Consider the following 25501-nt stretch of genomic DNA (forward strand, 5'->3'; position numbering starts at 1 on the left):
CATAACCAAACTACTGAATAGTTAAACCATAGAAATGTTGAGTTTTGTGGATCCTAATTGTGTTTGATCCGAATTAAGACCCAACCTGAAATAATATTGTTATGGTTTTTAATGAGAGATTTTCTGAAATTTAGTCCATGGAGCGGAGGATATAAAAACTGTCGTTTTGGAGATTAGGGTTTTATATTGTTTTTGAGAGAGAAAATTGTATTGCCGTATCTTGTATTTTTTCCTAAGAATAGTGAAATCCTTGTAACTTCGTGGACGTAGACAATTTGCCGAACCACATAAATACCGTCTTGTGTGTGATTATTTTTTTTGGCGTATATTTTTCTTTATTTTTGCATCTCACTAGTCTGGGAATTTCGTACATATTCCCATTAAGAAATAACTATTACATTACAATGCTTATTACAGTCTACCAAACGTGCCCCTAATATTATTCCTCACGACCGCATTTGGTAGAGTTTGGTTTATTAAATATTTTTTTTATAGTGTGACAATACAGTTATAGCTAGAAAGATCTGGAGGTTTAAAAGTTGTATATAATAAATATGGGGGCTAACTTTTATTTTAAATCATCCAAAGAATTTAATAATTTTTCATTGGATGAATATTTTGGAAATCTATTGTCGGATTATGTTATTTTCTTAGTCCCTTTCTACTTACAATTAAAAATGTCAATATATATGATTAAAGATTAGTAACAATTACATCAATAAAATGTCCAAATTCAAATTGTTTGTATTTTAAAAAGATACAAACATATGAGTAAAGGAATTAGACTTACAATTAAAAATGTCAATATATATGATTAAAGATTAGTAACAATAACATCAATAAAATGTCCAAATTCAAATTGTTTGTATTTTAAAAAGATACAAACATGAGTAAAGGAATTAGTTAGTAAAGTACATATGATTGATATAAATTTTGATACATGAATGTTATGTATGGGAAGAATATATTATGCAATGTTTATAGTGTGAAAGATATTAATCTAATTTATAGTTATTGAAAGGTGCAACTGTAACTTGGACCTGTCTATCATATATAAGCTAGTATATTTCTCAAATATATATATATATATATATATATATTTATATTTAAGCTAGTATTGTATATGTTCATGTCAGGTACCAAAAAAAAAAAAAAACCTTAACTTTGAATACTTAAGTAATTCATGAACAACTCAAGCTTGTTGGTCAAGATAATGTACCAAACTTAAACATGTAATTTAATTTGGTAATAATCTTGAGCTTGGTTTATATTCGAAATAAATTTAAATGAAAAATCTTGATCTTAATTTGAATACTCGGCTTAGCCTATTTACGGCCCTAATTGGTATCTTGACATGGTTTAAATGATGGACGCACACAGATAGGGGTGGGGACAGTGGTGGTGCCACATTGACTTGAGGAGGTTCAATTGAACCCCCCTTGACTTGGGACAAAAAAAAAAGATATAATAATTTTATAATTTGTTGGTTATGACCACCCTAAAATAAAAATTTGAACTCCCTAAAAGAAGCCTAATAACAAACCAATTTGATTTAAAATTTGGGAGGAAAAAAAAGAAGAAGCAAGTCCAACAACAAAAATTAGTAATTTGTTGATCTTAAATCTCAAAAAAAGATAATTAAGTGAGCAGTAAAGTGTAAACACTAAAAGACAATTAAGTGTGAAGTAGTAGAAGTAAGGTGTGGGACAGTGGGGAGTGAAGACAAATTTTTTTTTAATGATTGCATTGTTGTGTTGAATTTTTAATAGAGTAATATAAAAGATATAACAAAAATTATTCCTAATGAATTACAAAGACCAATAAATTTTCAAAGTTGAGTTGAGTTGTTATATAAAAGAATTGAAAAGAGTAAAGATAAAAGCTAATAAATATTAAACTAAAGTATTTGAAGCAACAATAATTAAAGTTCACTTAACAACAATAATTAATAACTTTATTATAGTACTTTATAGTAAGGATTTTCAAGATTTAATCTTAGAAATAATAATTAATTTTTTAATAAGGAAATCACATGTTTTCACAATATTCATCTCCTACCTACTTAAGATTTATCTTCTAAGAGACCTTTGTGTTGACTTGAAAAATTCTACTTCGGATCATGGGTTATGACTTATGAGTAAAGGTCTATCTCATATTATCCTAATAATCATGATGAAAAAAGAAAATATTATTTACAAAAGAGTCATTTTCAACCTCTTCAACGCGAATTTAAATGAACCTCCTAAAAAAAATTCTTAGGGCATGTTTGGTAGACTGTGATATGTGTTGTAATGTAATAGTTATTCCTATGGTTTAATTATTCTTTAGTTTGATTATGGTTTTATTACAAGGAATAGTCATTCTTTATGAATAGCTATTCTTCAAAATGAGGAATAACTATTCATCTTTAAAAAGTTGTATTAGCTATTCCTTAGTGAGTGTAATAATGTCAAAACTTAATATATTTCCAAATAAAAAATCATAAAAAATAACACATATCTCTCTTAAGTTTAAGAATAACAATTTTTAAAGAGATATAATTGTATAAGTAAAATATTTCCTAAAATAAATGTTAAGTTTCATTCTAATATTATAACTTACAACCAAACTAATGAATGAGTTTAGTTATTACATTACAACATATTTTATTCCTAGTAATAAAGATTACAATTCCTTTCATAATTTTCATTCAATGTACCAAACGTACCCCTAAAATTGGCACTGGATGCGGAGGTGGATGCAAACCATGTGTAGGTTTCTCGATGATAACGCAAAACTCACACATGAAAAATGTATGTTATAACTGCATGGGCGGACCTAATTAAGCTTGCTAAGATATTGCACCTCTCATTCTGTCTCAGCATTTCTTCAATGTTTTGATGTTTGGAATGAGATCTAATTTAAGATTTATTTATAAATTTGAATTTCAAACTTGCATTTAATTACAACTTTTTAATGTACCCCCTTTCGCTTTATGCTACTATGTGACTTCAACTCCCTTGTAATATATATAGTTTTGGGTGTGTGATGAGGACAACTCAAATGATTTTTGATCCAAATTCCAATCACACTGACTTGGATTTTGTTAACTGAGATCAACCATTGATCAATCAAACAACACTCACACTCTACAATTTAATTCAATCCAGGATATCGATGGGAAGCTACACCTACATTTGGGATTTGAACCTGAATTAATTTATCTGCATAATGGGTTGCATAGAAAGTTTCAATCATTTGATTAATTTGCCCCTGTAAGAATCATATTTAATGTAAGATATTTGCCTTTTTTTTTCTTTTTTCTTTTTTTCTTCTGTGTGGGAGTCGTAGACACCTAGGCGTATGAAAAATAAACATGAGTCAAATGACTTTGCAAGCATTATCTTTGATTTAGCCTTAGGGATCGATGCTTTTATGGTGGGACATATATGAGCTGCAATGGTCATTTTCTTAGAATATTGGTCTCTTCATTTCCTTTATGTTTATTTTTAATTTCATGTTCTCTGTGAGGCCAACGAAGCAGCACATCATCTTGCTAGCTAGTTGGGCCTTCTCGATCTTATAAACAAAGTTGGAACCATCACCATCTCCTCTATTCCTTCTCATGTGTTAAGCACTTTTTTTTTTTTGGGGGGTCAAAAGGGAAAAGCATTAGATTAATTAGCCATAAAAGGCGAATTAGTGGCTGAAAGCCTTAGTGAATACAGATCATGAGTGTCAGAGTTCACTATTACATCTAAAATAACAAAATCAGCTGCTAAGGAACATGCTCCTGTGTGTTAAGCACTTGATGAATATGGGAACGGTTCCTCTTTTTTAGTATATTAATATAATTATTACAATTTTCCAGGAAATATATATATATATATATATATATATATATGAGGTGCAATGTTCCACTATATTCTATAATTGCCATCGGAGTTAGCAAGTCGTCCTAAGCAAAGGATATTTGCATGGCTGTGAGGTATCTATTCTTGGCATCTAGTAAAGCAAAAGGTTCATTTTTCTTTTTTGATGGAACAAAATGGTCACTTTTTTGATGAAATACCATTGGAAGGTTCTCAAAAATATACCATTGGATTATTCGTTATTTTTATTTTGGATACATACATTCAGATTCTTGTCAGTCCAATCTTATTTATTATTTCATCCATAAAATTATTACTCAAAATTATATATACAATTTATGTATTAAAAAAAAAAACTAGAAAACAAAGTCCTATATATAATTTAGGCAAAAATACAATCTATTCTCTATAAGTTTGTGATTGTTAGTTTAGTCTACTAAATTTAAATTTTGTTATTTTTGCCCATTAAATTTGACAATTTTGTCATTTTGTTCATTTCTATTTGGAAGATGCTATTAACTTATTTAAAACGTCATTTCATGTTTGTAACATTAAAAGAATGATTTTAAAATAGTGTTTTTTTAAGAGAGTTAATGAATTTTTTCAAATAGCAATGAATAGAAAGATTAGAATAACAATTGACAACGTTATTAAAGTTAACGGACTAAAATAACAAAATTTAAACATTTTTTATAATGAAATTTAGACTTATATGGTAAATTAAAGAGGAAATCACCAAACTTATAGGGTGTAAATTGTATTAATTTTTTCTTGTAATTTAAAATAAATAAATAAAACATAAAATATTTGATAGATAGGAAGGTTATTGATCTCTAATTGTGATGATTTTCTCAATCATAGATGGTGTAAAGAAACAAGTAATCTCAAGGTAGATTTCCCAAAAAAATCATCTTACAAAATTAATAAATGACATTACATTAGCAAAAATTACATCTACTTGTAACAAAAAATGGGTAGAGGGGGGCGATTTGAGTTAGCGTCATCCACTTGGGCATGACCATAGTAACACTCTATCCACTGAATTTGGGATTGCGGGAGCAGAAGATCCAGATGAGTCATAGTTGTGCACGCAACCCCATCAAGGATGCTAGTGTACATGAGTCAAGAGCATGGAGTAAGAGAGTATAATTACGTTTAGAATTCTCAATCATAGATGGCATGAACTTAATTGTTTATATGTCGATAAAGTCTTACCCATTTTCATCAATAACATTGTGATTATATTTAGGCTAATTTGGCCTTTTTTTCCCTTTGGCCTATCATGTTTTTCTCATAAAAGCAAAAAAGTTCAACAAGAGTGTCCATCTCCATTTTAAGCCTCCTTAGAGTGAACAATGCCCAAAACAATAACAAAAAAAAGAAAAAAGAAAAAAAAGATACTTCCTATTAAGATTTTTATAACTCGATTGGTTGTTAGAGATATCCAGAATTTAAATATTTCATCCCTCATTGTAATTATCCAATTATCCCATCCCAGTCACAATTTTGGACCTGCAGCCAGTCAACCAGATAGCCCACCTATGTGCTATTTTTCACTTTTTTGACCCAAAAATTTAGGGAATTTAGTTAATGGGCCTTAGACAAAGGCTTAAATGGGCCCAAGCCAGGCCTGGAGACTCCTTGTCAAAAGAGGAAAAGTATCGGTACAATTTAACCACTCCCATGAATGAACGAGTAGCCGCCGCACGTCCACAAGGCTTGTAAAGTTAAGAGTACCAAGAAGAGCACAGACTACTCTTATTTTCTTGGTAAGTCTTCTTCTTCAGGTAAAAACACTACTCTTCTCTTCTTATTTTCATTGATGTGCCTTTTCTTTCATTAATCAGTAATCACCCGTGTATATATCTTCGAGACCTTTGCACCTTTGGGTAGCGGATGCATTAAAATTTTATTTTTATTTTTATTTTTTCCATGCAACGTATATATAATGTATGTATATTGAGTAGTACTAATTAAAATCATGTCCGTGGTTCTCTCTCTCGCAAGACTCTTCTTCAAGCCCTAAGCAATTTATTCTGGCTTCGTCTAATGATTTTTTTTATGAATGTTAATTCCTTTTGTACTTTCTATTCCCAATTTGAATTATCTGTTGGTGTGTGTGTGTGTTTTACCCTGTATTTATCTCATAAATGAGCTATAAAACATTAATTATTTGTTGTTTTAAATAACTAATTGAAGTTTAGTCACTGTCATAAATGAGCTAGCTAGAATATGGGCCCTAATATAACATGCATGTTCTGTTTGGTTTATTGACTTTATTCCATTGAAAGTTCAAAACCTATTTATGATTAGAAAACCAACTTTTTTGTTTGGTTTGCATTGAATGTTTGAAACCCATCTAAGTAAAAGAAAAGGACTTAATTCATTGCCCATGTGCTCTGTAACATAAGATACCATAATTTGAGTTTTAAGTTCATCAGGAAAATAGTTCATAATGATTAGAAATTATTCTTCCTTGATGTGTAAATTAACATTCTTCTTTTGAGCAGGATTACATAATTAACTTTCATACTTGAGTTAGTGTCCACCAATGGCTCCACCTCCAGTCTCCTGGTCTGACCTACCAGAAGACCTGCTGGAGCTAATACTCAAGCAAGTAATGGACATTGCTGATCTTTACCAATGTCGCAACACTTGTCATTTATGGCGGTCTCTTGCAAAGAAACTATTAGCATTGTCACCTCCACGGCTACTTGGTACAAGAGACCTCTACAATAATAAAAACCATAACCGTATAAAGTTATTGGACTATTTCACCGGCAATTCCACTTTTTTTGAAACTTCCAAGTTCAAGAGTCATGATGGCTGTACATATGTCCCCAACCATGTCCACTCCTCGCGTGGTTGGCTAGTAATACATTACACCAAATCATCCAGCTCTCCAAATCAATGTATCTATCTCTATAACCCATTGTCAGGAATGGGGTTTTGGCTCTCAATTTTCCTACGTGACAATTCTAACAATCCATATAGCTTACCAATCCAGCCAGAAAATGTGGTTTTTCCACCAATCAAGTTATATTTATCATCTAAAAAACCAACAAGTATAAGTTGCATTATTTTCAATCTTGGTCCTGGAATTTTTGCTGCGTGGGAGAGGAAGTTTTGGAGACCAGGAGACAAGAAGCGGATACCCATCCTTCGTTCCGGCTTCTGTATTAATAGTATCATACACTACAAGGATGAATTTTATGGAATTGACCCTTTCCCTCACCATAGCTATGTCAATGGAGAAATAGAACAATTCTTTGTACAATTGGAGTTCATGGGTTCCTCCCCTGGTGTCAAAAGAATTCCCACTAAAATCAATAGACCACAGTATATGTCAACAAACCATGCCTCTCAGTTTCTGGTGGAATCATTGTGTGGGAGCTTGTTGTTGGTTTGTAAAACTAGGATACATATTGATAGCATCTGGAGGTTCGAGGTGTTCAAATTGGATTGGGAAAAGAGTGAATGGGAGAAGATCACAAGTTTAGGGGATCAAGCAATTTTCTTGGAAGAAGATTCTATATGCATACAAGCTAGTGCCTCTACAAAATACAAAAAGAATTGCATCTATTTCATGGATTGGGATTTGAGACACCTAGTTGCAATATATGACATGGGAAATCAGACTGTGTCTCGGCCTCTTTTTCCTCTCCCTGATTTTGATTGGAGATACCCCAGTTGGTTTAGACCAGAAATATAATCAAATGTCATTCGAAGACATACACCTCAGCGCAAGATTCTTCTTCAAGTCTAAAGCAATTTATTCCCTCATTTATTCTTGCTTCTAATGATTTTTTTAATGTTAATTCCTTTGTACTTTCTAATCCCGTTCTGAGATATCTGTTGGTGTGTGTAAAAACCCTGTATTTTTATCTCAAAAATGAGCTAGAAAGCATTAGTTGTTGTAGATAATAATTGTAGTTTTAGTCACTGTCAATCTGTCATGTTCACCTGCTACTGGCTATGACCAGGGAAAGAAAACCAATTTGTTATGATCACTATGGGGGCTATGTAACATGTTCTGTTTGGTTTATTGCATTGAAAGTTTTTTTTTTTTGAGAAATATTGCGTTGAAAGTTCAAAACCTATGTAAGATAAGAAAACCAATTTTTTTGTTTGGTTTGCAATTTGCATTGAAAGTTTGAAACCAATCTAAGGATAAATATAAAGAAAAGGGCTTAATTCATTGCCCACATGCACTGTAACATAAGATACCATAATTTGAGTTTTTATTCAAGAAACTGTTTATTGCTGAAAAATGAAAACTAAAAATACTGTAACAAAATAAATTTTAAATGTGTGAATAATGACGTGAGACTCATTTTTAATGAAAATTTTGTTGAAAAAGAGGTTTGCAGGTCCAGTGAACAGTGCACAGAACCCACACACAAAACGTTAGACACTAACTACTATCCAAACGTTCACTTAATGATTAGAAATTATTCTTCCTTGATGTGTACGAAGGGAAAATTCACGGTTGGCAGTGCCTATGAAATTGCTTTGGCTGAGTCCATGAATAGCTGTGTGGGAGGACCTTCAAATGGTGATAAAAACACAAATTTTTGGAGAACAATTTTGGGTTTGAATATGCCAAATAAGTTCAAGTCTTTTGCCTGGAGAGTGCCGAAATATATAAGCAAATCTGTGCCATCAGGGGGTCATTAACAATAATGTTTGTGAAGCTTGTGGATTGGGTATAGAATCTAGTGGGCATCTGATTTGGGAATGTGAAAAAGCTCGCGAGGTGTCAGTCAGTGTGTCCAGCTTCCCATCCCATGGGATGAGCTTGGGTTTCAAAACCTGTTGGGGGGCAAGGTCTCCCCTCTTGTAGCCAATAAAGAAAAAAAAAAGTGAGCTTATGTGCCTTAGGATGAAGGATGAAGTTCATTCTACTTGATTCTCCCAACCAAAATGAAGGCTTACATATATGAACTAGAGAAAAGAACCATAACCATTGCACGCATGCACACTAGTTCCTGTTAGGAACCACTCGAGTAAACTAATGTTTAATACCTTGCAGTCCAGAAATAGCACACATCAAACTTATTTTCAATCAGTATCCCCGTATAAAAATCATTAGTACTCTCTCCGTCCCACTTTTTTTGTCCTGTTTGAAAAGTCAAACTTTTTAAAGAAATATCATTTATTGTCTTATCTACCTTTTAAAAATGTATAAGTTTCCAAAACTACCCTTAAAAAAATTTATCAAAAAATTGAATTAGTAAATTAATAGGGGTATAATAGGAAAATTAGTAAATTAATAACTTTTATTTTAAGAAACAGGACAATATTTTGGGACATCTTAAAATGGAATAGAGAACAAAAAAAATGGGATGGAGGGAGTAATAATTAGGACAAAGTAAGAGAGATGAAGTCAGACCAAATCAACCATTTGCTCGATAGGTAAACCCTTTTCTAGTATTAAATTAATACATATTAATGTCTTGAACATATTATGAGCAAAACTGACAACCAAATCAACCATTCGCATGGTAGGTAAACCCTTTTCTAGTATTTCATCAATACATATTAATGTATTGAACATCTTCTAAAGAGCACAACAATATAGTAAAATTTACAAATAGTTATATATGAGGGATTGAATTTACCACCAATCCCACTACTCTGTAGGTAACACACTTCCAATTTCTGAAATACATATCTATTCAGTGCAAAGTTGAGTTTTGCGGCATCATTCATCTTCATGAGCAGTTAGTGTCATAACTTGCAAGTCCTAGCAACTCTGGACCTTCTAGCCGGGGATTATTCTCAAAGCTACACCATTGGAACAAAGTAAAGATAAATTCCTTTGGCCACTGGTTTAAACAGACTTCAAAAAAAAAGAACAATTGGTAGCAATGACATAAAATATATGGCAAAGCTTTGGTTATGGTGCAAGCCCTGCAGTGCAGAAGCAGCAACCACATGGATACTGAACAAATGACTACTAAACCAGTAAATTTGCCACTACAATCCTAGTAACTGATCTGATTGCACAAAAGTGAACTATAGGACAATCTGGATTGATCCTTAAATTTATCATAGTACAATTCTACAATCTGGAATATGATTAGTTCGAGACCTGGCTTTAAGAAATGGAGCATTAGAATCTTTTCAACTAAAAGGGGAAAACAATTGTAGATACCAAACATACAGCCAATTTCTCATTCTCAAAAAGACACACAGAAAAGGTAAGAAGAGATTCAACAGGATTCCCACAAAAGCATCATCAGAATGGGTGAAAGGATACAGTTCAATGTCTCAAAAAGGCACATAGAGAAGGCAAGAAGAGATTCAACAGGATTCCCACAAAAGCATCATCAGAATGGGTTGAAAGGATACAGTTCAATGTCTCAAAAAGGCACATAGAGAAGGCAAGAAGAGATTCAAAGGGTTCCCCATTCAGCGTGGGTGGAAAGGAACCTAGTTCATTGTATGTAACATTTTTCACCAATCTAACAACGTATGTGAAATCTTTTTTTCTCTAACAAGTTACACATGCACCCAATGGATCTTGAACCACAACTTCACCCTCCACCTTGCTCTTACAAGGAAAAAAATTGTCATTTGAGCTAGAGGTCATTGCTGAAACCTTGTTGTGATACACCATATATGAATTTTCAGCAAATAGAAATATGTGAAAAGTACTTAAACCACCATACTTAGCCATACAAACTGTATAAAAGTAAGATACTTTCTTAACTCTCAAATTTTCATACAGAAGTCAAGTCTCAGTGTAACAGCAACATATAGGAACTTTCACAAAACAAGTTATTCAGCATCCAAAAGATCCACAGTCAAACAATGTTTGGGTTAATCATTTTCCATTCCCCCTCTTAGGTAATTCAGATTTGTTCTGGGACTGATTGCCAATAAATACTTTTATAATAAAGAGATTATTGTAGCCACTCCAAATCATATGTTTGAAACCACTTGAAAACATATGTTACAAAATAGCATGAAAAGTAAACTCGCCTATTGCCATGTACAAAACCCCAGCGGTTATCATTTTCCAACAGCTGGGAAATGCTATTCATATTATACATCTCCAATTCCTAGGCTCAAGGCAGAAAATAAACGACTACACACACTTTTATATTATAGACTAATAGACATTACACATCATACATCAGAATTCAATATAAACTCTTGTATGGCATAGCAGAGAAAAGGACTCAGAAAGAGAGAAACATGATTAATTCACATCTACAATAAGAAGAGGAACTAAATACACCTTAAGGTCTATGGGCAGTGTCACACAGGTCAAACCAACATAAATTCTGACAGGATGCATAAAAGGGTGTCAGTGGTAGAAGTAAAACAATTTTCCAAAAAATTTAGTACCTATTCTTGAAGATAATAGAAAACACACTAAGATGGATAATGAACAAAAAAAAACCTACTTGTTCAAAGGAATGTGCTCAAATGGTCCGCTGGTAGGAATAGTTCCACACAAATCATTGTTTGAGACATCCCTGAAAAGACAGGCAAAGTTTTTAGAACTTTCAGTATGTGTGCTACTCTACAAAATACTACTATCCACCCAAAAAGGAGTTGAAATGACTTACACAACTTTAAGGCTTGAAATACCAGTGAGTTCCCTGGGGACTGGCCCAGTTAATCTGTTATCATTAAGCCGTCTGCCAAACCAAATATTAATGAGAAAGAATATTTAATGGATGTTTCCATGTTATAGAATCATAATTAGAACCATTAATAATTTGGCCAGGGCCCATTAGATAATAATATTGGTAAATATTAGCTAACCAGCAACATTGATAACATGTTCACTTGGCATCCTAAATTTTTGCTCTTGGTTGATTCAACTATCTGCCTCACTTATTATTTACAGATCATATTGAGAGAAAAATATAGGTGCAAATAAATTACTCAGGTCTAATCCAAGAAGATAATTGAGAGAAATCAAAATTAAGACATCAGAAAGAAAACTCTAGTCATGCATGACAAGATGAGTACTAAGTTCAATCAAACTTACAAAAAAACAAAAACTTCAATTTCCCTAATGAAGGAGGAATTGTTCCAGAGATGTTGTTATTGTATAAGTCCAAGCTGATGAGGCTTTTCAGGTTACCAAGCTCTGCAGGGATAGTTCCTTGGATGTTGTTTTTATATAGCTCCCTAATGCAAACAAAGTGAAAAGTGTTTGAAGAGATTAAGATAATACCCAGATATAATAGCATGCTGAACTTTATTGCATGGCAATCAAAACCGTACACAATTGCCTTTAGATATCAAATACATGATCATTTTGCACTCAACAATAACTCAAACGGGCAACTACTTGTGTTCATGCCTACTATCAAAATAAAATTAACCCAAAAAAATAAACAAATAATATGCATACAAATACTGTAGATGCTCTAGCTTTCCAAGTTCAGGTACCAGATGCCCAGATAAATTTGAATTACCAAGATCCCTGCAGTATGAGAACATAAAATTAATAATCTTCTTGAGAGACAAAGAACATTAAGTGTTTTTATAACTTAAAATCTACATCTGTGTAATATAACAACCACATAATAGGACATGCAGTTGCCACCCATACATGATAGAAAATTACAACTGTACATCATGTATGAGAGCACAGAGACATTTCAGTCAATAGTTGAAACAAGAAGTCATCACAAGACAAAGCACTAAGTTCCCAAAGCACCAATACCATCAGAATAGCATAGTCGACTTCAATGATTTTATGGAAAGTCATCTATTTTGTAGACCATATAAAATGAAACAGAATGCTTTATTATTTTTCCACTTTAGATCTATACTATAATTTTTCTTCTTCTTTTGTTTTGGCATTAGGAGTGAAAATGAGGTTCCCATTATGCAAGATGAATGAAAGAACAGTATGTAATATGTTAGTTATTTTTAACAGATACAAATATAGTCCAAAAACAGATTATAAGGCAACAATTCCAAATCAAAGAGATCATATTTTTCAACTAATGAGATCACAGTTAACTAAAAAGCCAGCTTCCCCACCCACTAATTAGCAGAAAACTGCAGACAGATTGGATAGATACAATGTTCAAGAGACAGCGGTCTCCCCAACTGCAAAAATTCATTTTTTTGAGCATCAAATAGCATTAAGGTTATGTCCTTAAATCTACATGGAGTTCTTTAATTTGGAGATTCATCACCAAGCTTTAAATATATAGTGGACATTGTGGAATGCATATTTTTCAGGTTAAACCAAAAATACAATTCCAGAGACAATCATCATATTGGTTTTAAACCCCTCAGGCTACTTTTAAAAGTCAGATAAAAACAGTGGACTATGAATCCATCATGTACAGGTCCATTCCCCTTCATTTGCTCATAATAAATGGACCTTCCGTTACAAAGCCATAGAACAAAGCTAATGAGTTGTACTACAAAACTGTGATGATTATAAAGGACTGTGGAGACAGTGTTAGCATACAGGCTGTATACTAAAACCCTGTCTTCCATCCCAAATTGAGCTTTTAGCATGAGATAGTAGATCAAAAAGAGCACTAAATGAATCCACATCCCAATCCTAAACTCGCCCCATGAATATTGGATTCCTCTGCACTACTCCCCCGTAACCTCCATGTAGGTGCACAATTCTGGAGCTTTGTTAGCTCCAATCTGGAAAAATTCCAAGTGTAAAAACCACAAAGCCTCATCCACATGCACACAATGTGTCATGCCAAAAACTAAGTTTCCCACTATCTCTAATACTAAATCTCAAATACCCTTTACATATATAGAGCCAAGTTCCTATACCTAAAGCTTTAAAAAAGAGCTTCTTAAACTAATAATTAAAGTTAGATAAAAAATAAAACCCCTAGAATGTTCTTCAGTCGCGAGCTACAGAAACCTAAGGTGATGAAGCAACCTTCCCAACTTCCATAATGTTAGGAACATCCATAAAGAAAGTACACCCATGGAGACACAAATGGCCTTTTAGGCCCCCTTAAGGTGGCTCAATATCCAACCTTCCATCCCCAATACCTCGAACTACAACAATAATCTAGAAAGCACGGACACGGGTATAATATAATAACACGAGCAATTTTTGAAAAATTATAACATGAAACAGCTGATACGACCCCCTAAATAAAGAGGCCGTAGTTCCAAAATTATTGGGTCAACTATGAATCTTCAATAGATTAGTCAGAATTAGTCACATATATTCTTTTTCATTTCTACCATTCTAATCTATCAAATAGCCCAATAGCTCAAGCTATAAAATATTAATAAAAAAAAGTTAAATTAATAGTAGTACTTATTATGTTTTAAGCAAAGCAAGCAAATCCATAATTCAAGAACTAAAATATAAAAAGAAAAGAAAAATCAATCAGATCAATTATAAGGAACAAAGAGAGAGGGAGAGAGAATGATAAACAGACACGTGGGTGACGCGGTTAACTTGGTTACAGGTGATATGGAACCAAGTACAGGGGTTAAATGTTTGGTTTAATGTTCACTGAATTGAGGACTTCTCAAACAAAGGATAGGGGGAGGGTGGTGGGTTGGGGAGTGGTCTTCTATTGACAATTGACTTTGACTGCGATTTGATGCTTAGCCACAAGGTGATGACAAGATTTGTCGAATAAAGAGAGATGACTTTCCAAACAAAAGGGGACTATTCTCTGCAATATTTTTGGATTGTTTAATAAATTATAGAAAAAAATAAAAACCTATAATATAATCTAAAATTTCTTTGTTTCCAACATGGGGTTTAAATTAAACAAGTGGATGCTCCGTGATTACCTGGTCCGAGGAAGGAAAAGGTTAGTTTTAAATTGGGGTATTCAATGAAAGTATTACCCACTGCGCTACTGTGTTATAGCTAATTGTGAGAACTTGGCAACTAACCAATTGTTTGGATGGAGGGAGATGGCCCTTTCCTTTATTCTCCCCCCCTCCCCCCCCCCCCCCCAGACACATACTTACAAATCTTCCTCCATTCCAAACAGACCTTTAAAGAAAGAACTTCTTTTGGTAGGTGACCAATACTTACAAATTTAATACACACACTTTTGAAATAATGAATACACAACAATATATATATACCAGTATTGATTGGTAGCGAAATATATCATTTCCTTGATTAAACCAGAAATGTTTACCTATTCAAAGTGGAATTTTAAGCATTTCTTTGCATCATTCATTATATTTGGTTTGGATATATGCCTTTTGAACTGTATTTATTGGCTTATTTTGTTTGTGTTTTCCTTCAGTATTTAGGGTTTTATTTATTTATTTTTCCTGATTGTGTGATTATGGAATACACTCTGATGACTGTTTTCTGACTCATGTTAATGTGCTTAACTATGTATGTGGTTACTAACCGTATATTGCATTTCTTATTGACTTTATCGACTAAAGGATTGATGAGGAAGACGATGAGATGGTTGACAATGATCAGGACGTTCAGAGACTTGTAATTGTCACCCAGGTACAGCCATTGAGTAATATATTATTGTCATTGTGATATCCTGGTGAATGTCAGGTATTTCACTTATTAATGTTCTTAAAGATTCGGTTATTGTTTCTCTTTCATTTGATTGTCCTCTAATTTCATGCTTAATTCATAAAAAATATTGAAAATTGAATTTTAATGCATACAGTGTTTAAAATCCCAATTAGCCATAAAATATTAGGATATCAAAGGACCCAAAATTGGTGGGCCTTTGGTTGGTAAAGGTGAGGATCTTAGGGTTTATGATGATGGAAACTAGGGTTTGTAGGATGGTTCAGTTTTTATTTTTTATTGTTTAAAAGTTGGTAGAGGTTGAGTTAATCATTGCAAGAAATTTTGCAATTGGGATGTTATGATTTTGGGCTGAATGGCTAGGGTGATGGGTTACTAAGTTGTACTTAGGAAAAAGTCAAGCTTTAAACAGATATAACTGAGAGAATAAGCTGGCTTACTTTATAAGATAAGTTGAAACAAACGAGCTCAAGTTCACTATATGACTTGGGCAATGGGTTCAGCTTGTGCCTGTTTTTGTTTTTTCAAAATCTGGCTACTTCTTTCTCCTTAGTTGTTTAGATTCATATTATAATTGGGGCTTATAATGATCAATTGATTTCCATGATGTCACCTTTGGCGAAAATGGTCTACAGTTCTTAGTCCTGATGTTTTTTTTTTTTTTTTTTTTTTTTTTTTGGTGCACATCATTAAATTCTATGGGTTGGGGAGGCACTTGTATCAGTGTATGGCACAAGTGGATGCTTTATGTCATCTTCAGATCGAACAAATTAGATGGTCAGTTATTCCGAGTATTATGACCTATCTTAACTATTCAATTACATCATAAATTCTTGAAAAATATTTTTTGTTAACTAATGAAGTGGAGGCCTCTGATAGCTGCCTATCTGCAATGGTTTAACCTAGTAAAAGCCCACCTGGGATGATAACTTGGTCATGTTCAAATGCAAGTTTCTTCACAAGTTTTCTTAGTGCTTTATGTAAATAGATCCCTGAAGATGTATCCTTGAGTACTGAAGGACTTTAGAGCTTTTTTGAGTTCTTCCACAATTTTTTAGAAATGAGAATTAGTGCAAGTCTTCTGCAAAACACTTCTTGGTTCTGCTCCTGGAAAGTTGAAGCCTTCTTGTGAGGGTTTGTATTTGTGTTATTACAATTTGAAAGATAAAAATCTGATCTCAAATAAGGAAGAAACAAATTGGAAGTTACAAATTTACAATTGTTGCCTTGCAGGGTGCTAACAAAAAACTTTTCCTTGGTATGAACCGATTTCTTTTAACCTTTCTCACTTTTCCTGTTAGTTATAACTAAAATCCACTTCTATTAACCCTTTTGTTTTGGGCATTTGAATATTACATAACAAAGAGAAGATGTAAAATGCTTCAACACTTGTTTCTTTTTGGTAGAAAATCTTGTGACTTTGCTAAATACAGTAATGGCCTTTAGACCAAATATCATCCCCTCCCATTATAAGCAGATGGAGGTGGCGGTCATGTGGCTTGTGAGTTGTATATGTAATAATAATAGGCTAAATACTGCTCTCATGTTGCCTTTTGCAAGTTTCACTTTGAACATCCTCTGCTTTGAGTTAGATGTAGCAGCTGATAACTCTTACTGTCCTCTGATTCCTCTTTTTCTTTATTTTTTGAATGCCTTAAAATTTGTAGCAGCTGGTTCCCTGCTAGTCTTTTATCGTTGTCCTTTCAAGGATCTCAGAAGTTGTTCTGTCCTTTACCAGACTGCAATAAAGCATATATTTTCCTGTAAATAAGGGTGTGCATTCCACCCACCAACCCAAAAAAACCAAACCGACCCAACTTATGCCTTGTTTTTGGTTTTTTTTTTTTTTAAAGCTTTGGGTGGGTCGTGTTTGGGTTGACAAAATTTTCAACCCAAATAACCTGACCTAACCTAGGATAGTGATAGTTTTTTAGCATGTATGACTCAAGCCAATCCTATGGGTTCGTTTGGTTTTTAGAACTACAATGGGTTGAGTCAAGTTGTAGATTTCTCAACCTGAGGTGGTTGGATTGGGTTGGAAAAGACTCCAAACCCAACCCAACCCATTCCATGCACACCCCTATATCAAAGGGAAAGAGCTGTCTTGTAACTTTTCTGTGTTTTGAATGGTAATTTGACTAATTTTGTTAATTGCAATTTCTGTTTTCTCTTTCCTGTCTTTTATAACTTTGTTTTTGTCTATTGCAGTTTTGTTACTCTTTTTTCCCCCACTTGTTTTTGTATGTGTACACCCGTGCTTGTATTTGATCGTCTGTGATCAAGATTTTGTTGTATTATTGGGTTGTTAATTTGTTGAAAATTTTGACTTATTATCCTTCATCTCCTGTGCAGAATAGCAGGACAAGTCAAGAAACTAAAGGTCGTGGTAAAGAGTCCAAATCCATTTCCAATGAGCTAGCTTCTGCAATAAATGATGGTCTTTACTTCTATGAGCAGGTTGAAGTGCCCATTGTTCTTTAGGCACTAATTTAAGTTTCTTATCTCTTTAGCAAAATTGTTTAAAATTGATCATTATTGGCAGGAACTGAAAACTAAGCGATCTAGTCGTAGAAAGAATAGCTCTAGTTTTGAGAATAAAGATGGAAACTCAAAATTTCCAAGCAGTGCTTTCGGAGTCTCCAACCCAAAGGCTAGTGATAATTTTGCTGGAAGTGTTGTCCTTGAGGAGTCTGGAAATGCTAATTCTAGAAGGAAGCAACATAAAGGCCTTCCCAGGCAGCTGTCCTCCCATAAACAACGATTTTTCTCCAGTAACTTCAGAAATCATGGAACTTCCCGAAACTCTAATGGAATCATATCGGAAAGTCCACCTAGTAATTCGGTTGGATTTTTCTTTAGTTCTACACCTCCTGAAAATTATGGGTCAGTTTGGTGTGATTGTTGCCTGTGTTGCTCTTACAATGAATTATTTGTTAGATTAGGTAGCTTTTGGCTATATTTAGTAATATTTTATTGCTTTTGAGAGCTCTCCAAGTAATTATTGGTTTCAAAGCAGTATATTACTCTGAATATGCCAAGTTAATGATGACTAAGTTCAACTGGATTATTTGTTTCCCACTAGGCTAATTGAAATCTGAATCTCAATTTTACAGCCCTAGGACTTCAAAGTTGAGTGGTTCACCACATGGGATTCTATCTGGGAGTCCACCAGTGGGTTCCATGCCAAAGTCATTTCCACCATTTCAGCATCCAAGCCATCAGCTTCTAGAAGAAAATGGGTTTAAACAACAGAAGTAAGTGATGGGCATTGCTTGAATTTCTATGTTTGTGGGAGAGAGAGGGGAGAGCTTGAGTTAATGTTCTTTCACATGATTGCTCATTCTGTTAGGTACCTGAAGTTCTATAAGCGGTGCCTGAGTGACAGAAAGAAGTTGGGAATTGGTTGCAGTGAGGTGGAATTCATCTCTTAAACTTCTTTTAAAACTTGTTATATCAAAAGAGGGAATAAATAAATAGCAAATTCATATTTTTTCTTAATGTTTAACATCCTGTCATAAAATCCCTTGAATTAATCACATTAGTTTCTTTAGGCCTATCCAAAAGAAGAAAGCCATAATGTCCGTCTTTGGTGCTGTTGTTGGTTTCTCTTTGAAAGAAAAAAATATGGGATAATTTATTTAGAAACATGTAGGGTTTTAAAAACATGTTGATCAATTCTTCTCTCTTTTTGTGTATTTTGTTAATATTTTCTTTTTGTGTTATTCAGGTACTTAACCATTTGAAAAGAAATGAATACACTTTACCGGTTAATTTTTAAATTAATTACTTCATTTATTCTTAATGTACAGCTGCCTGTTTCTTTAAATGCAGGAAATGAATACACTTTACCGGTTTTGGTCATATTCTCTTAGAGACTTGTTTGTCCCTTCTATGTATAATGAGTTCAGAAAATTTGCACTGGAAGATGCTGCTGCTAATTATTACTATGGAATGGAGTGCCTTTTCAGGTTCTACAGGTATTTTCTTTACAGTAATAATATGTTTTGTTGCTGATTATGTTCTAAATTATGCCTTTTCAGGTTCTACAGGTATTTTCTTTACAGTAATATATGTTTTGTTGCTGATTATGTTCTAAATTATCATCTTCTTGAAATATGAGAAGCCTAATCTTGAAATGTAGAACCACCTAAAGAAGTTTTCAGCTTTGATTTGGCACATAATTTTTCCAAAGACTATTTTTGCCCATCTACTAAGATAGGAACATTTGTTCCCATTCCTTATTATGTATGTTATTGTTTATATATATATATATATATATTATTTGTTTTGATTATTCGTTTTCTTTCAGTTATGGTTTGGAGAAGGAGTTTAGAGAGGACCTGTATCAGGACTTTGAACAGCTTACGCTTGACTTCTACCACAATGGCAATCTTTATGGCCTCGAAAAATATTGGTAACGAACTTTCACTTGTTTTTATGTTATCTGAATGTTTAGAATGGATGCTCCAAAGTCTGAGATGAGCATGCTTATTTCATTGTTTAATATGAAGAAGTTTGTTTTTATATTTGGTTTTGTATGGTGTAGAGAATCAAATAGCAATCAATGCTAATATAGAGAAAGAAGGTTTCTGGGTTTGGAGAAAAGTACATAGAAAATTTTTATATAAATAAAATTTGACTGTAAAGTAATTTAATGTGATGAAAATTTTAATAATTCTTAACGGATATTTGCATTAGTTGAAAACTTTTGAATTTGAAGATTGGCTATTCAACATTGTTTTATAAATTAAAGTTTGGCTAAAATACAAGTTTTAGTCTCTAAGTTAGGTGCATTGTCATTTTCATCCCTTAAAGTTTTATTTTTGTCATGCTCCTGGGCATGAGCATAAACTACTTAGGCCGTCAGGAGCGAATGCCCATTACTCGGCAATTGGTTTTGGTGGTAGAACTAGTTGCTCGTAGGTTTTACTAGCTAGAGGTGAGTCCAAAGGGCTCTTCTATAAAAAGGTCAAATTCAAAATTAAAAAGGAAATCTCGTTTAAAATTTGAAAGGAAATTTAGAAGAAAGTCTGAAATAATTAAAAATAATTTTGGTTGTATGCCTTGCGTCAGTTGTGCTATCAATGTGGGAGAAAGAACCTCCAATAGCTGGCTCTCAGTGTGGTGCCCATGTAAGGTATTAGACCACCAAAGATCAAAAGAAGAATTCTAAATTCCCGTAGCAGTGCCCCTAGAAATTTTGAGGGAATACCGGGGAGAATTCCACTTTTTGAGGACTGAAGTCTAATGAGCAATTAAAAGTTGAATATTTCTCACAATTTTTCTAGTAAAGAAGTGTTCACTGTAAAGGACACGTAAACACACAAGGAGTATGATGCAGGACAGCCTAAATTCAAGGTTAGTGGCTCTATTAGATCACAAAAGATCAAAATAAGAATTTTAGATTCCTGTAGCATCCGCCCTAGAAAATTTTAGGGAACTGGGGAGAATCACCCTTTCTGGATTGAAGTCTAATGAGCAATTTAAAGGTGAATATGTCTCACAAATTTCCTAGTAAAGAAGTGTTCACTGTAAAGGACAAGTAATGAGTGATGACGCTTAAGGAGTGTGATGCAGGACATCCTAGGGATCTCAAAGTTAAAGGCACTTCAAAGTTAACATTCTCAGATGCACGCTATGTGGTCCCTAGACAAAATAACTCGATATTGCCAACGTTGAATGTGACACACAACATAAACTGAGACCTCCTTCTGTGGATAAATCAGTTGCAAAGGAGCAATATTAGTATGTTTAGACATTTGTAAGGATACTATGGGGGAGATTAGCCGAAGAATTAGCCTTGTAGGAAAAGTTCCTTTTAGTGGGAACATTTCCTGGAAATTGCATTTTTTCGTACTTAATAAAGTACCTGTACCATTGTTGCTAGTTTGTAAACTAGGTTTATAGGGGATGATGTGGTAGGTAGCTCAGAGGAACATGAGATGGGGAATTAGCAAGGGAGCAAATGTAACCTTAATAACTTTGTTTAGGAAATGGACCAGCCAAGCTTGTAATGACATATCTTCCTTTGGAAGAATAGTAATTACATTAATGGTTTGATTTAGGAACCTACCATGTCACTAATGCTAGTGTGGCAACACTGCTATGTCAAGCTAATGCTGCTGCTGTTATGTTGCTGCTGATTTTATGTTGTGCTACTATGCTGGTAAGTGTATTTCTGTACTAAAGGTGTCAGCCGCTGCTATGTAAAGTGTTGTGACTTGTCATGCAGGAGCTACTATGCAAGTTCTGTGAATGCAAGGGTCTGCAATTGTGTAAATGTTGCAGTTTAGTTAGTAGCAGATATTAAGGAAGTGTACTAGGTAATTCTATGGCACGTATGCAGGCTGTGATGTGGTGGGAAATGTGTGCTAAGGCTGAATTAAGTTGGCTATAACTTGGCTAATTGCCCATGTGCCTATCCATCGTGCATGTGATCAATTAGAAGTCTGTTAGAAGTAAGGAGGCTATTAACCAACCGTCAGTATGGCTGTTAGGATATTTTGGTGTTGTGTACTCGAGTAGCTTAATGATATATAAGCTGCAATGGCTTGGCAGAGGCATTAATGAAAATAAGCACTTTCTTAGTCTCTCAATCTCTTGATTCTCTCGTCCTTCTCTAATTTCCCTTCACTCTTAAGAAGGCTTCTGACAAGTTCTTAACATTTGACAAGGTTCAAATTTAACTTGGTACATCTCACAGCTTCTAACAGCCCCTTTACTTGTAATCAGTCCCACTCCCCAAAAAGAAAGCGCCTTGCTTGAAAAACTCAAAAGCAGTAACAGCATTTGAGCATTCACACCAGGCTCAATGGTGTTTTAGCTGGATTGATCCCAAAAAATTCTCTTTTTCTATTTTAGTGACCTCATTTTTCAGATACACCTACATTAGGCCGAATACTCTCTACCCCAAATATCATAAAAATATCTATTTAATTCTATATTTATTGTTTTCTTTCTCTCTATCTCCAACCACTGTAGTACATCAAGCTGCTAGCTCCAAATCCGAGCTTTGTTCACTGTTGCTCTATTGCTCATCGGCTAACTCAGGCCGCTTGGTCTCTTATCTGCTGTGTGAGAGAGAGAAACCAGTATAAACTTTTTTTGTTGATGAACAGTAGTTCAATAAGTGTATAAATTATTTGGACAAAATGTTGAGCCTGATGCAAGAGGGTTTTAGGTTACTCTAGTCATATTTTTGTTGAAACGGTGTTTGGTTGAGCCTGCTACTTATGCTCTTAGGAAGTATAATCTCTGAGGTTTCTTGCTTCAATGGCTATGGACACTTAAGTTTTGAGACGAAGCTTGAATCTGCCTGCAATTTTAAAGGGTTTTTCATCTCTGTTGTGTCTTGTTTAATTTATTGTTTAGTGTTACCATAATTGAGTTGCTGTATTGGACACAAATGGAAATAGAGACAGGTACTGCTGGACATTACTGATTTGTAATAGTCTCTTTAGTGTTTATATAATTAGAATGCAATAATTTATGCGTTAGCATGTGCACCATAGTTTCTTCTGACCCCAAACTCAGAAGCTGTTGTATTTATAATTTGAGCGTGTGTATGTTTGTGGCAGGGCATTCCATCATTACGGCGGGCAACGTGACCAGAAAGAGCCCCTAAAGAGACATCCAGAATTGGATAGGTTACTCAGGGAAGAATATTGTAGCTTGGGGGACTTTCGTGCTAAAGAGAAGGCCAATGCTGTGAAAGAAGAGAGTCATTAGCTAGCACTTGCACCAATCATATGCCTTAGTGGCATTGAAGCATCACTGTCCCAGTTTTGGAATAGAATTCTTTCAACTTGACAAGGGAGTTGGAGTTAGCAGCCTATTTTTGGTTTGGAAATGAAGAAAAGATGGTTGTCATATATTGTATGTTTGATTGAGGCCGCTGACTGCAGAGTTTTTCTTTTGTGTAAGGTTTTTTTTTTGGCTCCTGGGTATACATGCATTTTTGGGGTTGTATGCATGCTTGGAGAGGTGCCTGTGCTTTCTCTACACAAATCTCTTCTCTGGATTGTAACTTGTACAGAAACAGAAAAGGAAAAAAACTGAAAAAAAGAAGGCTGTAGTTTAGACATTTGTCAAAATTGAAGAATAAGATATTTGAGAATTTAATTTATAATCCTTTTCTTTTTCTTGAGGTATTTAATTTATAAGCCTATTAGTAGTAGCTTAGACATGTTACATTTCCCCCCCCCCCCCCCCCCTACTCCGCTCCCCCCCCCCCCCCAAAAAAAAAAAAAAAAAAAAAAACCCTCTATGCAGACAACTGTCCCTAATGAGATTTGGATCCACTTCAAAATTAATAGGCGTAAATGCACTTTTAGTCCCTACATTTTGACGTTTTTCCATTTTAGTCCCTATATTTTATTTTTTCCACTTTTAGTCCCTAAAACCAATTTACACTTTCCGTTTTAGTCCTTGAAACACTGTTCTGTCACCAAATTAACGGAAAGACTGACGGATTAATAAAATATTATTAAAAAAATTATTTAACATTTTTTATATGCCAAAATTAAAAAAAAATTAATTACTCAATTTTAATTTAGAATGAAAAACAAAAAAAAATTATTTTCTTTCAAACAAAAATTTTACTTTCTTTTAATTAAAATGAATTTTTTTAATTCCAATCTTCTTCTTTTTTTCCAGAAGATCACCACCGAATCAAACCCAAGCAAAAGAATAACAACCTAGCAAAGCAAAAGAATAGCAACCGAGCAAAAGAACATTATTACTTAAACCCAGATCAAACCCAGCAACCAAGAACACAAATCTAGCAACCAAAAACTCAAACCTAGATCACAACAACACAAACGAAAAAAAAGAAAAGAAACAGAGACCAAACACAAACACAGACCCAAAGTTCTTCGTGTTCTTCCCAGATCAAACCCAGCAACCGAGAACACAAATCCAAGTTCTTCGTGTTCTTCCCAGATCAAACCCAGCAACCGAGAACACAAATCCAGCAACCAAAAACTCAAACCTAGATCACAACAACACAAAAAAAAAAAAAAAAAAAACAGAGACCAAACACAAACACAGACCCAGATCACAAATAGAGATTAAACACAAACGAAACCCAAATCACAACCCAAGCCAAAATCATCAGCAGACCCAACCATCGATCCATGTTCACAACACCCACATGCAAGCCTCCAAATTTTTCCCATTGTTTTCACGCCATCAAGACCCCACGGCCTCCATGATCAAAACCTTGAAGATCAGCCTCTTGATCTGCTCGCCGCTGGTCAATATCGGGCTCCAATACCGAATCGGTGACTGGGTTTTGTACAACGGAGCCATAATTACACAGAAATAAACTATGGGTTTTCTTTCTAGGGTTTCATACACCTAATCAACGGACCTTCTTGATGGGTTCGATGGGTCGATGGCAACGAAACGGCGACGGCAACGCAGACCTTCTGGGGTTTCTTTCTTCTATGGCAATGGTGACCTCATCATTGAGTCTTGAACGAGTTCGACGGCGGCGACCTCATCACTGAGTCTTGAAAGAGATCAGAGAGAGTTTGGGTCAGTCAGAGTTTGAATCAGATCGGGGTGAGGAGAAAGAGAGTTTGAAAATAGAGAGAGAAAAGGGTTTAAAAGTTGAATGTTCTTCTGAACAAAAAAAGAAGAAGAAGATTGGAATAAAAAAAAATTCATTTTAATTAAAAAAAAGTAAAATTTTTGTTTGAAAGAAAATAATTTTTTTTTTTGTTTTTTGTTCTAAATTAAAATTGAGTAATTAATTTTTTTTTTAATTTTGGCATATAAAAACTGTTAAATAATTTTTTTAATAATATTTTATTAATCCATCAGTCTTTCCATTAATTTGGTGACAGAATAGTGTTTCAAGGACTAAAACGGAAAGCGTAAATTGGTTTTAGGGACTAAAAGTGGAAAAAATAAAATGTAGGGACTAAAATGGAAAAACGTCAAAATATAAGGACTAAAAGTGCATTTATGCCAAATTAATAACTATTTGTGGCTTGGTTTTTTTTTTTTTTTTTTTAATAGTTTGTGGTTTGGTTTTATAATAACTAGTTGTAATTTTTTTTTAATAGTTTGTGGTTTGGTTTTATAATAACTAGTTGTAAATCTACGAGTGTGAGAACTGAGAATAAATAATTATTTTGTAATATAATATATT

General features: G+C 33.9%; 2 protein-coding genes across 2 annotated transcripts in view; one reads left to right on the plus strand and one right to left on the minus strand.

The window, feature by feature from the left end:
- The window catches only part of LOC126719002 (la-related protein 1A-like), a 71472-nt gene extending 47987 nt beyond the window's left edge, over positions 1-23485 (plus strand). The window contains exons 2-9 of the mRNA XM_050421476.1: positions 15240-15309; positions 17698-17802; positions 17888-18228; positions 18459-18599; positions 18695-18758; positions 19177-19322; positions 19655-19759; positions 22923-23485. Of these exons, the coding sequence (XP_050277433.1) occupies positions 15262-15309; positions 17698-17802; positions 17888-18228; positions 18459-18599; positions 18695-18758; positions 19177-19322; positions 19655-19759; positions 22923-23073 (1101 nt within the window). The 5' untranslated portion in view covers positions 15240-15261 and the 3' untranslated portion in view covers positions 23074-23485. The remainder of the gene's footprint in view (positions 1-15239; positions 15310-17697; positions 17803-17887; positions 18229-18458; positions 18600-18694; positions 18759-19176; positions 19323-19654; positions 19760-22922) is intronic.
- The window catches only part of LOC126718988 (ankyrin repeat-containing protein BDA1-like), a 68293-nt gene that overhangs the window by 27767 nt on the left and 15025 nt on the right, over positions 1-25501 (minus strand). The gene's annotated exons all lie outside the window — the stretch shown is intronic.

Source organism: Quercus robur, chromosome 1 (assembly GCF_932294415.1).
Source record: "Quercus robur chromosome 1, dhQueRobu3.1, whole genome shotgun sequence".
Classification (NCBI taxonomy): Eukaryota; Viridiplantae; Streptophyta; class Magnoliopsida; order Fagales; family Fagaceae; genus Quercus; species Quercus robur.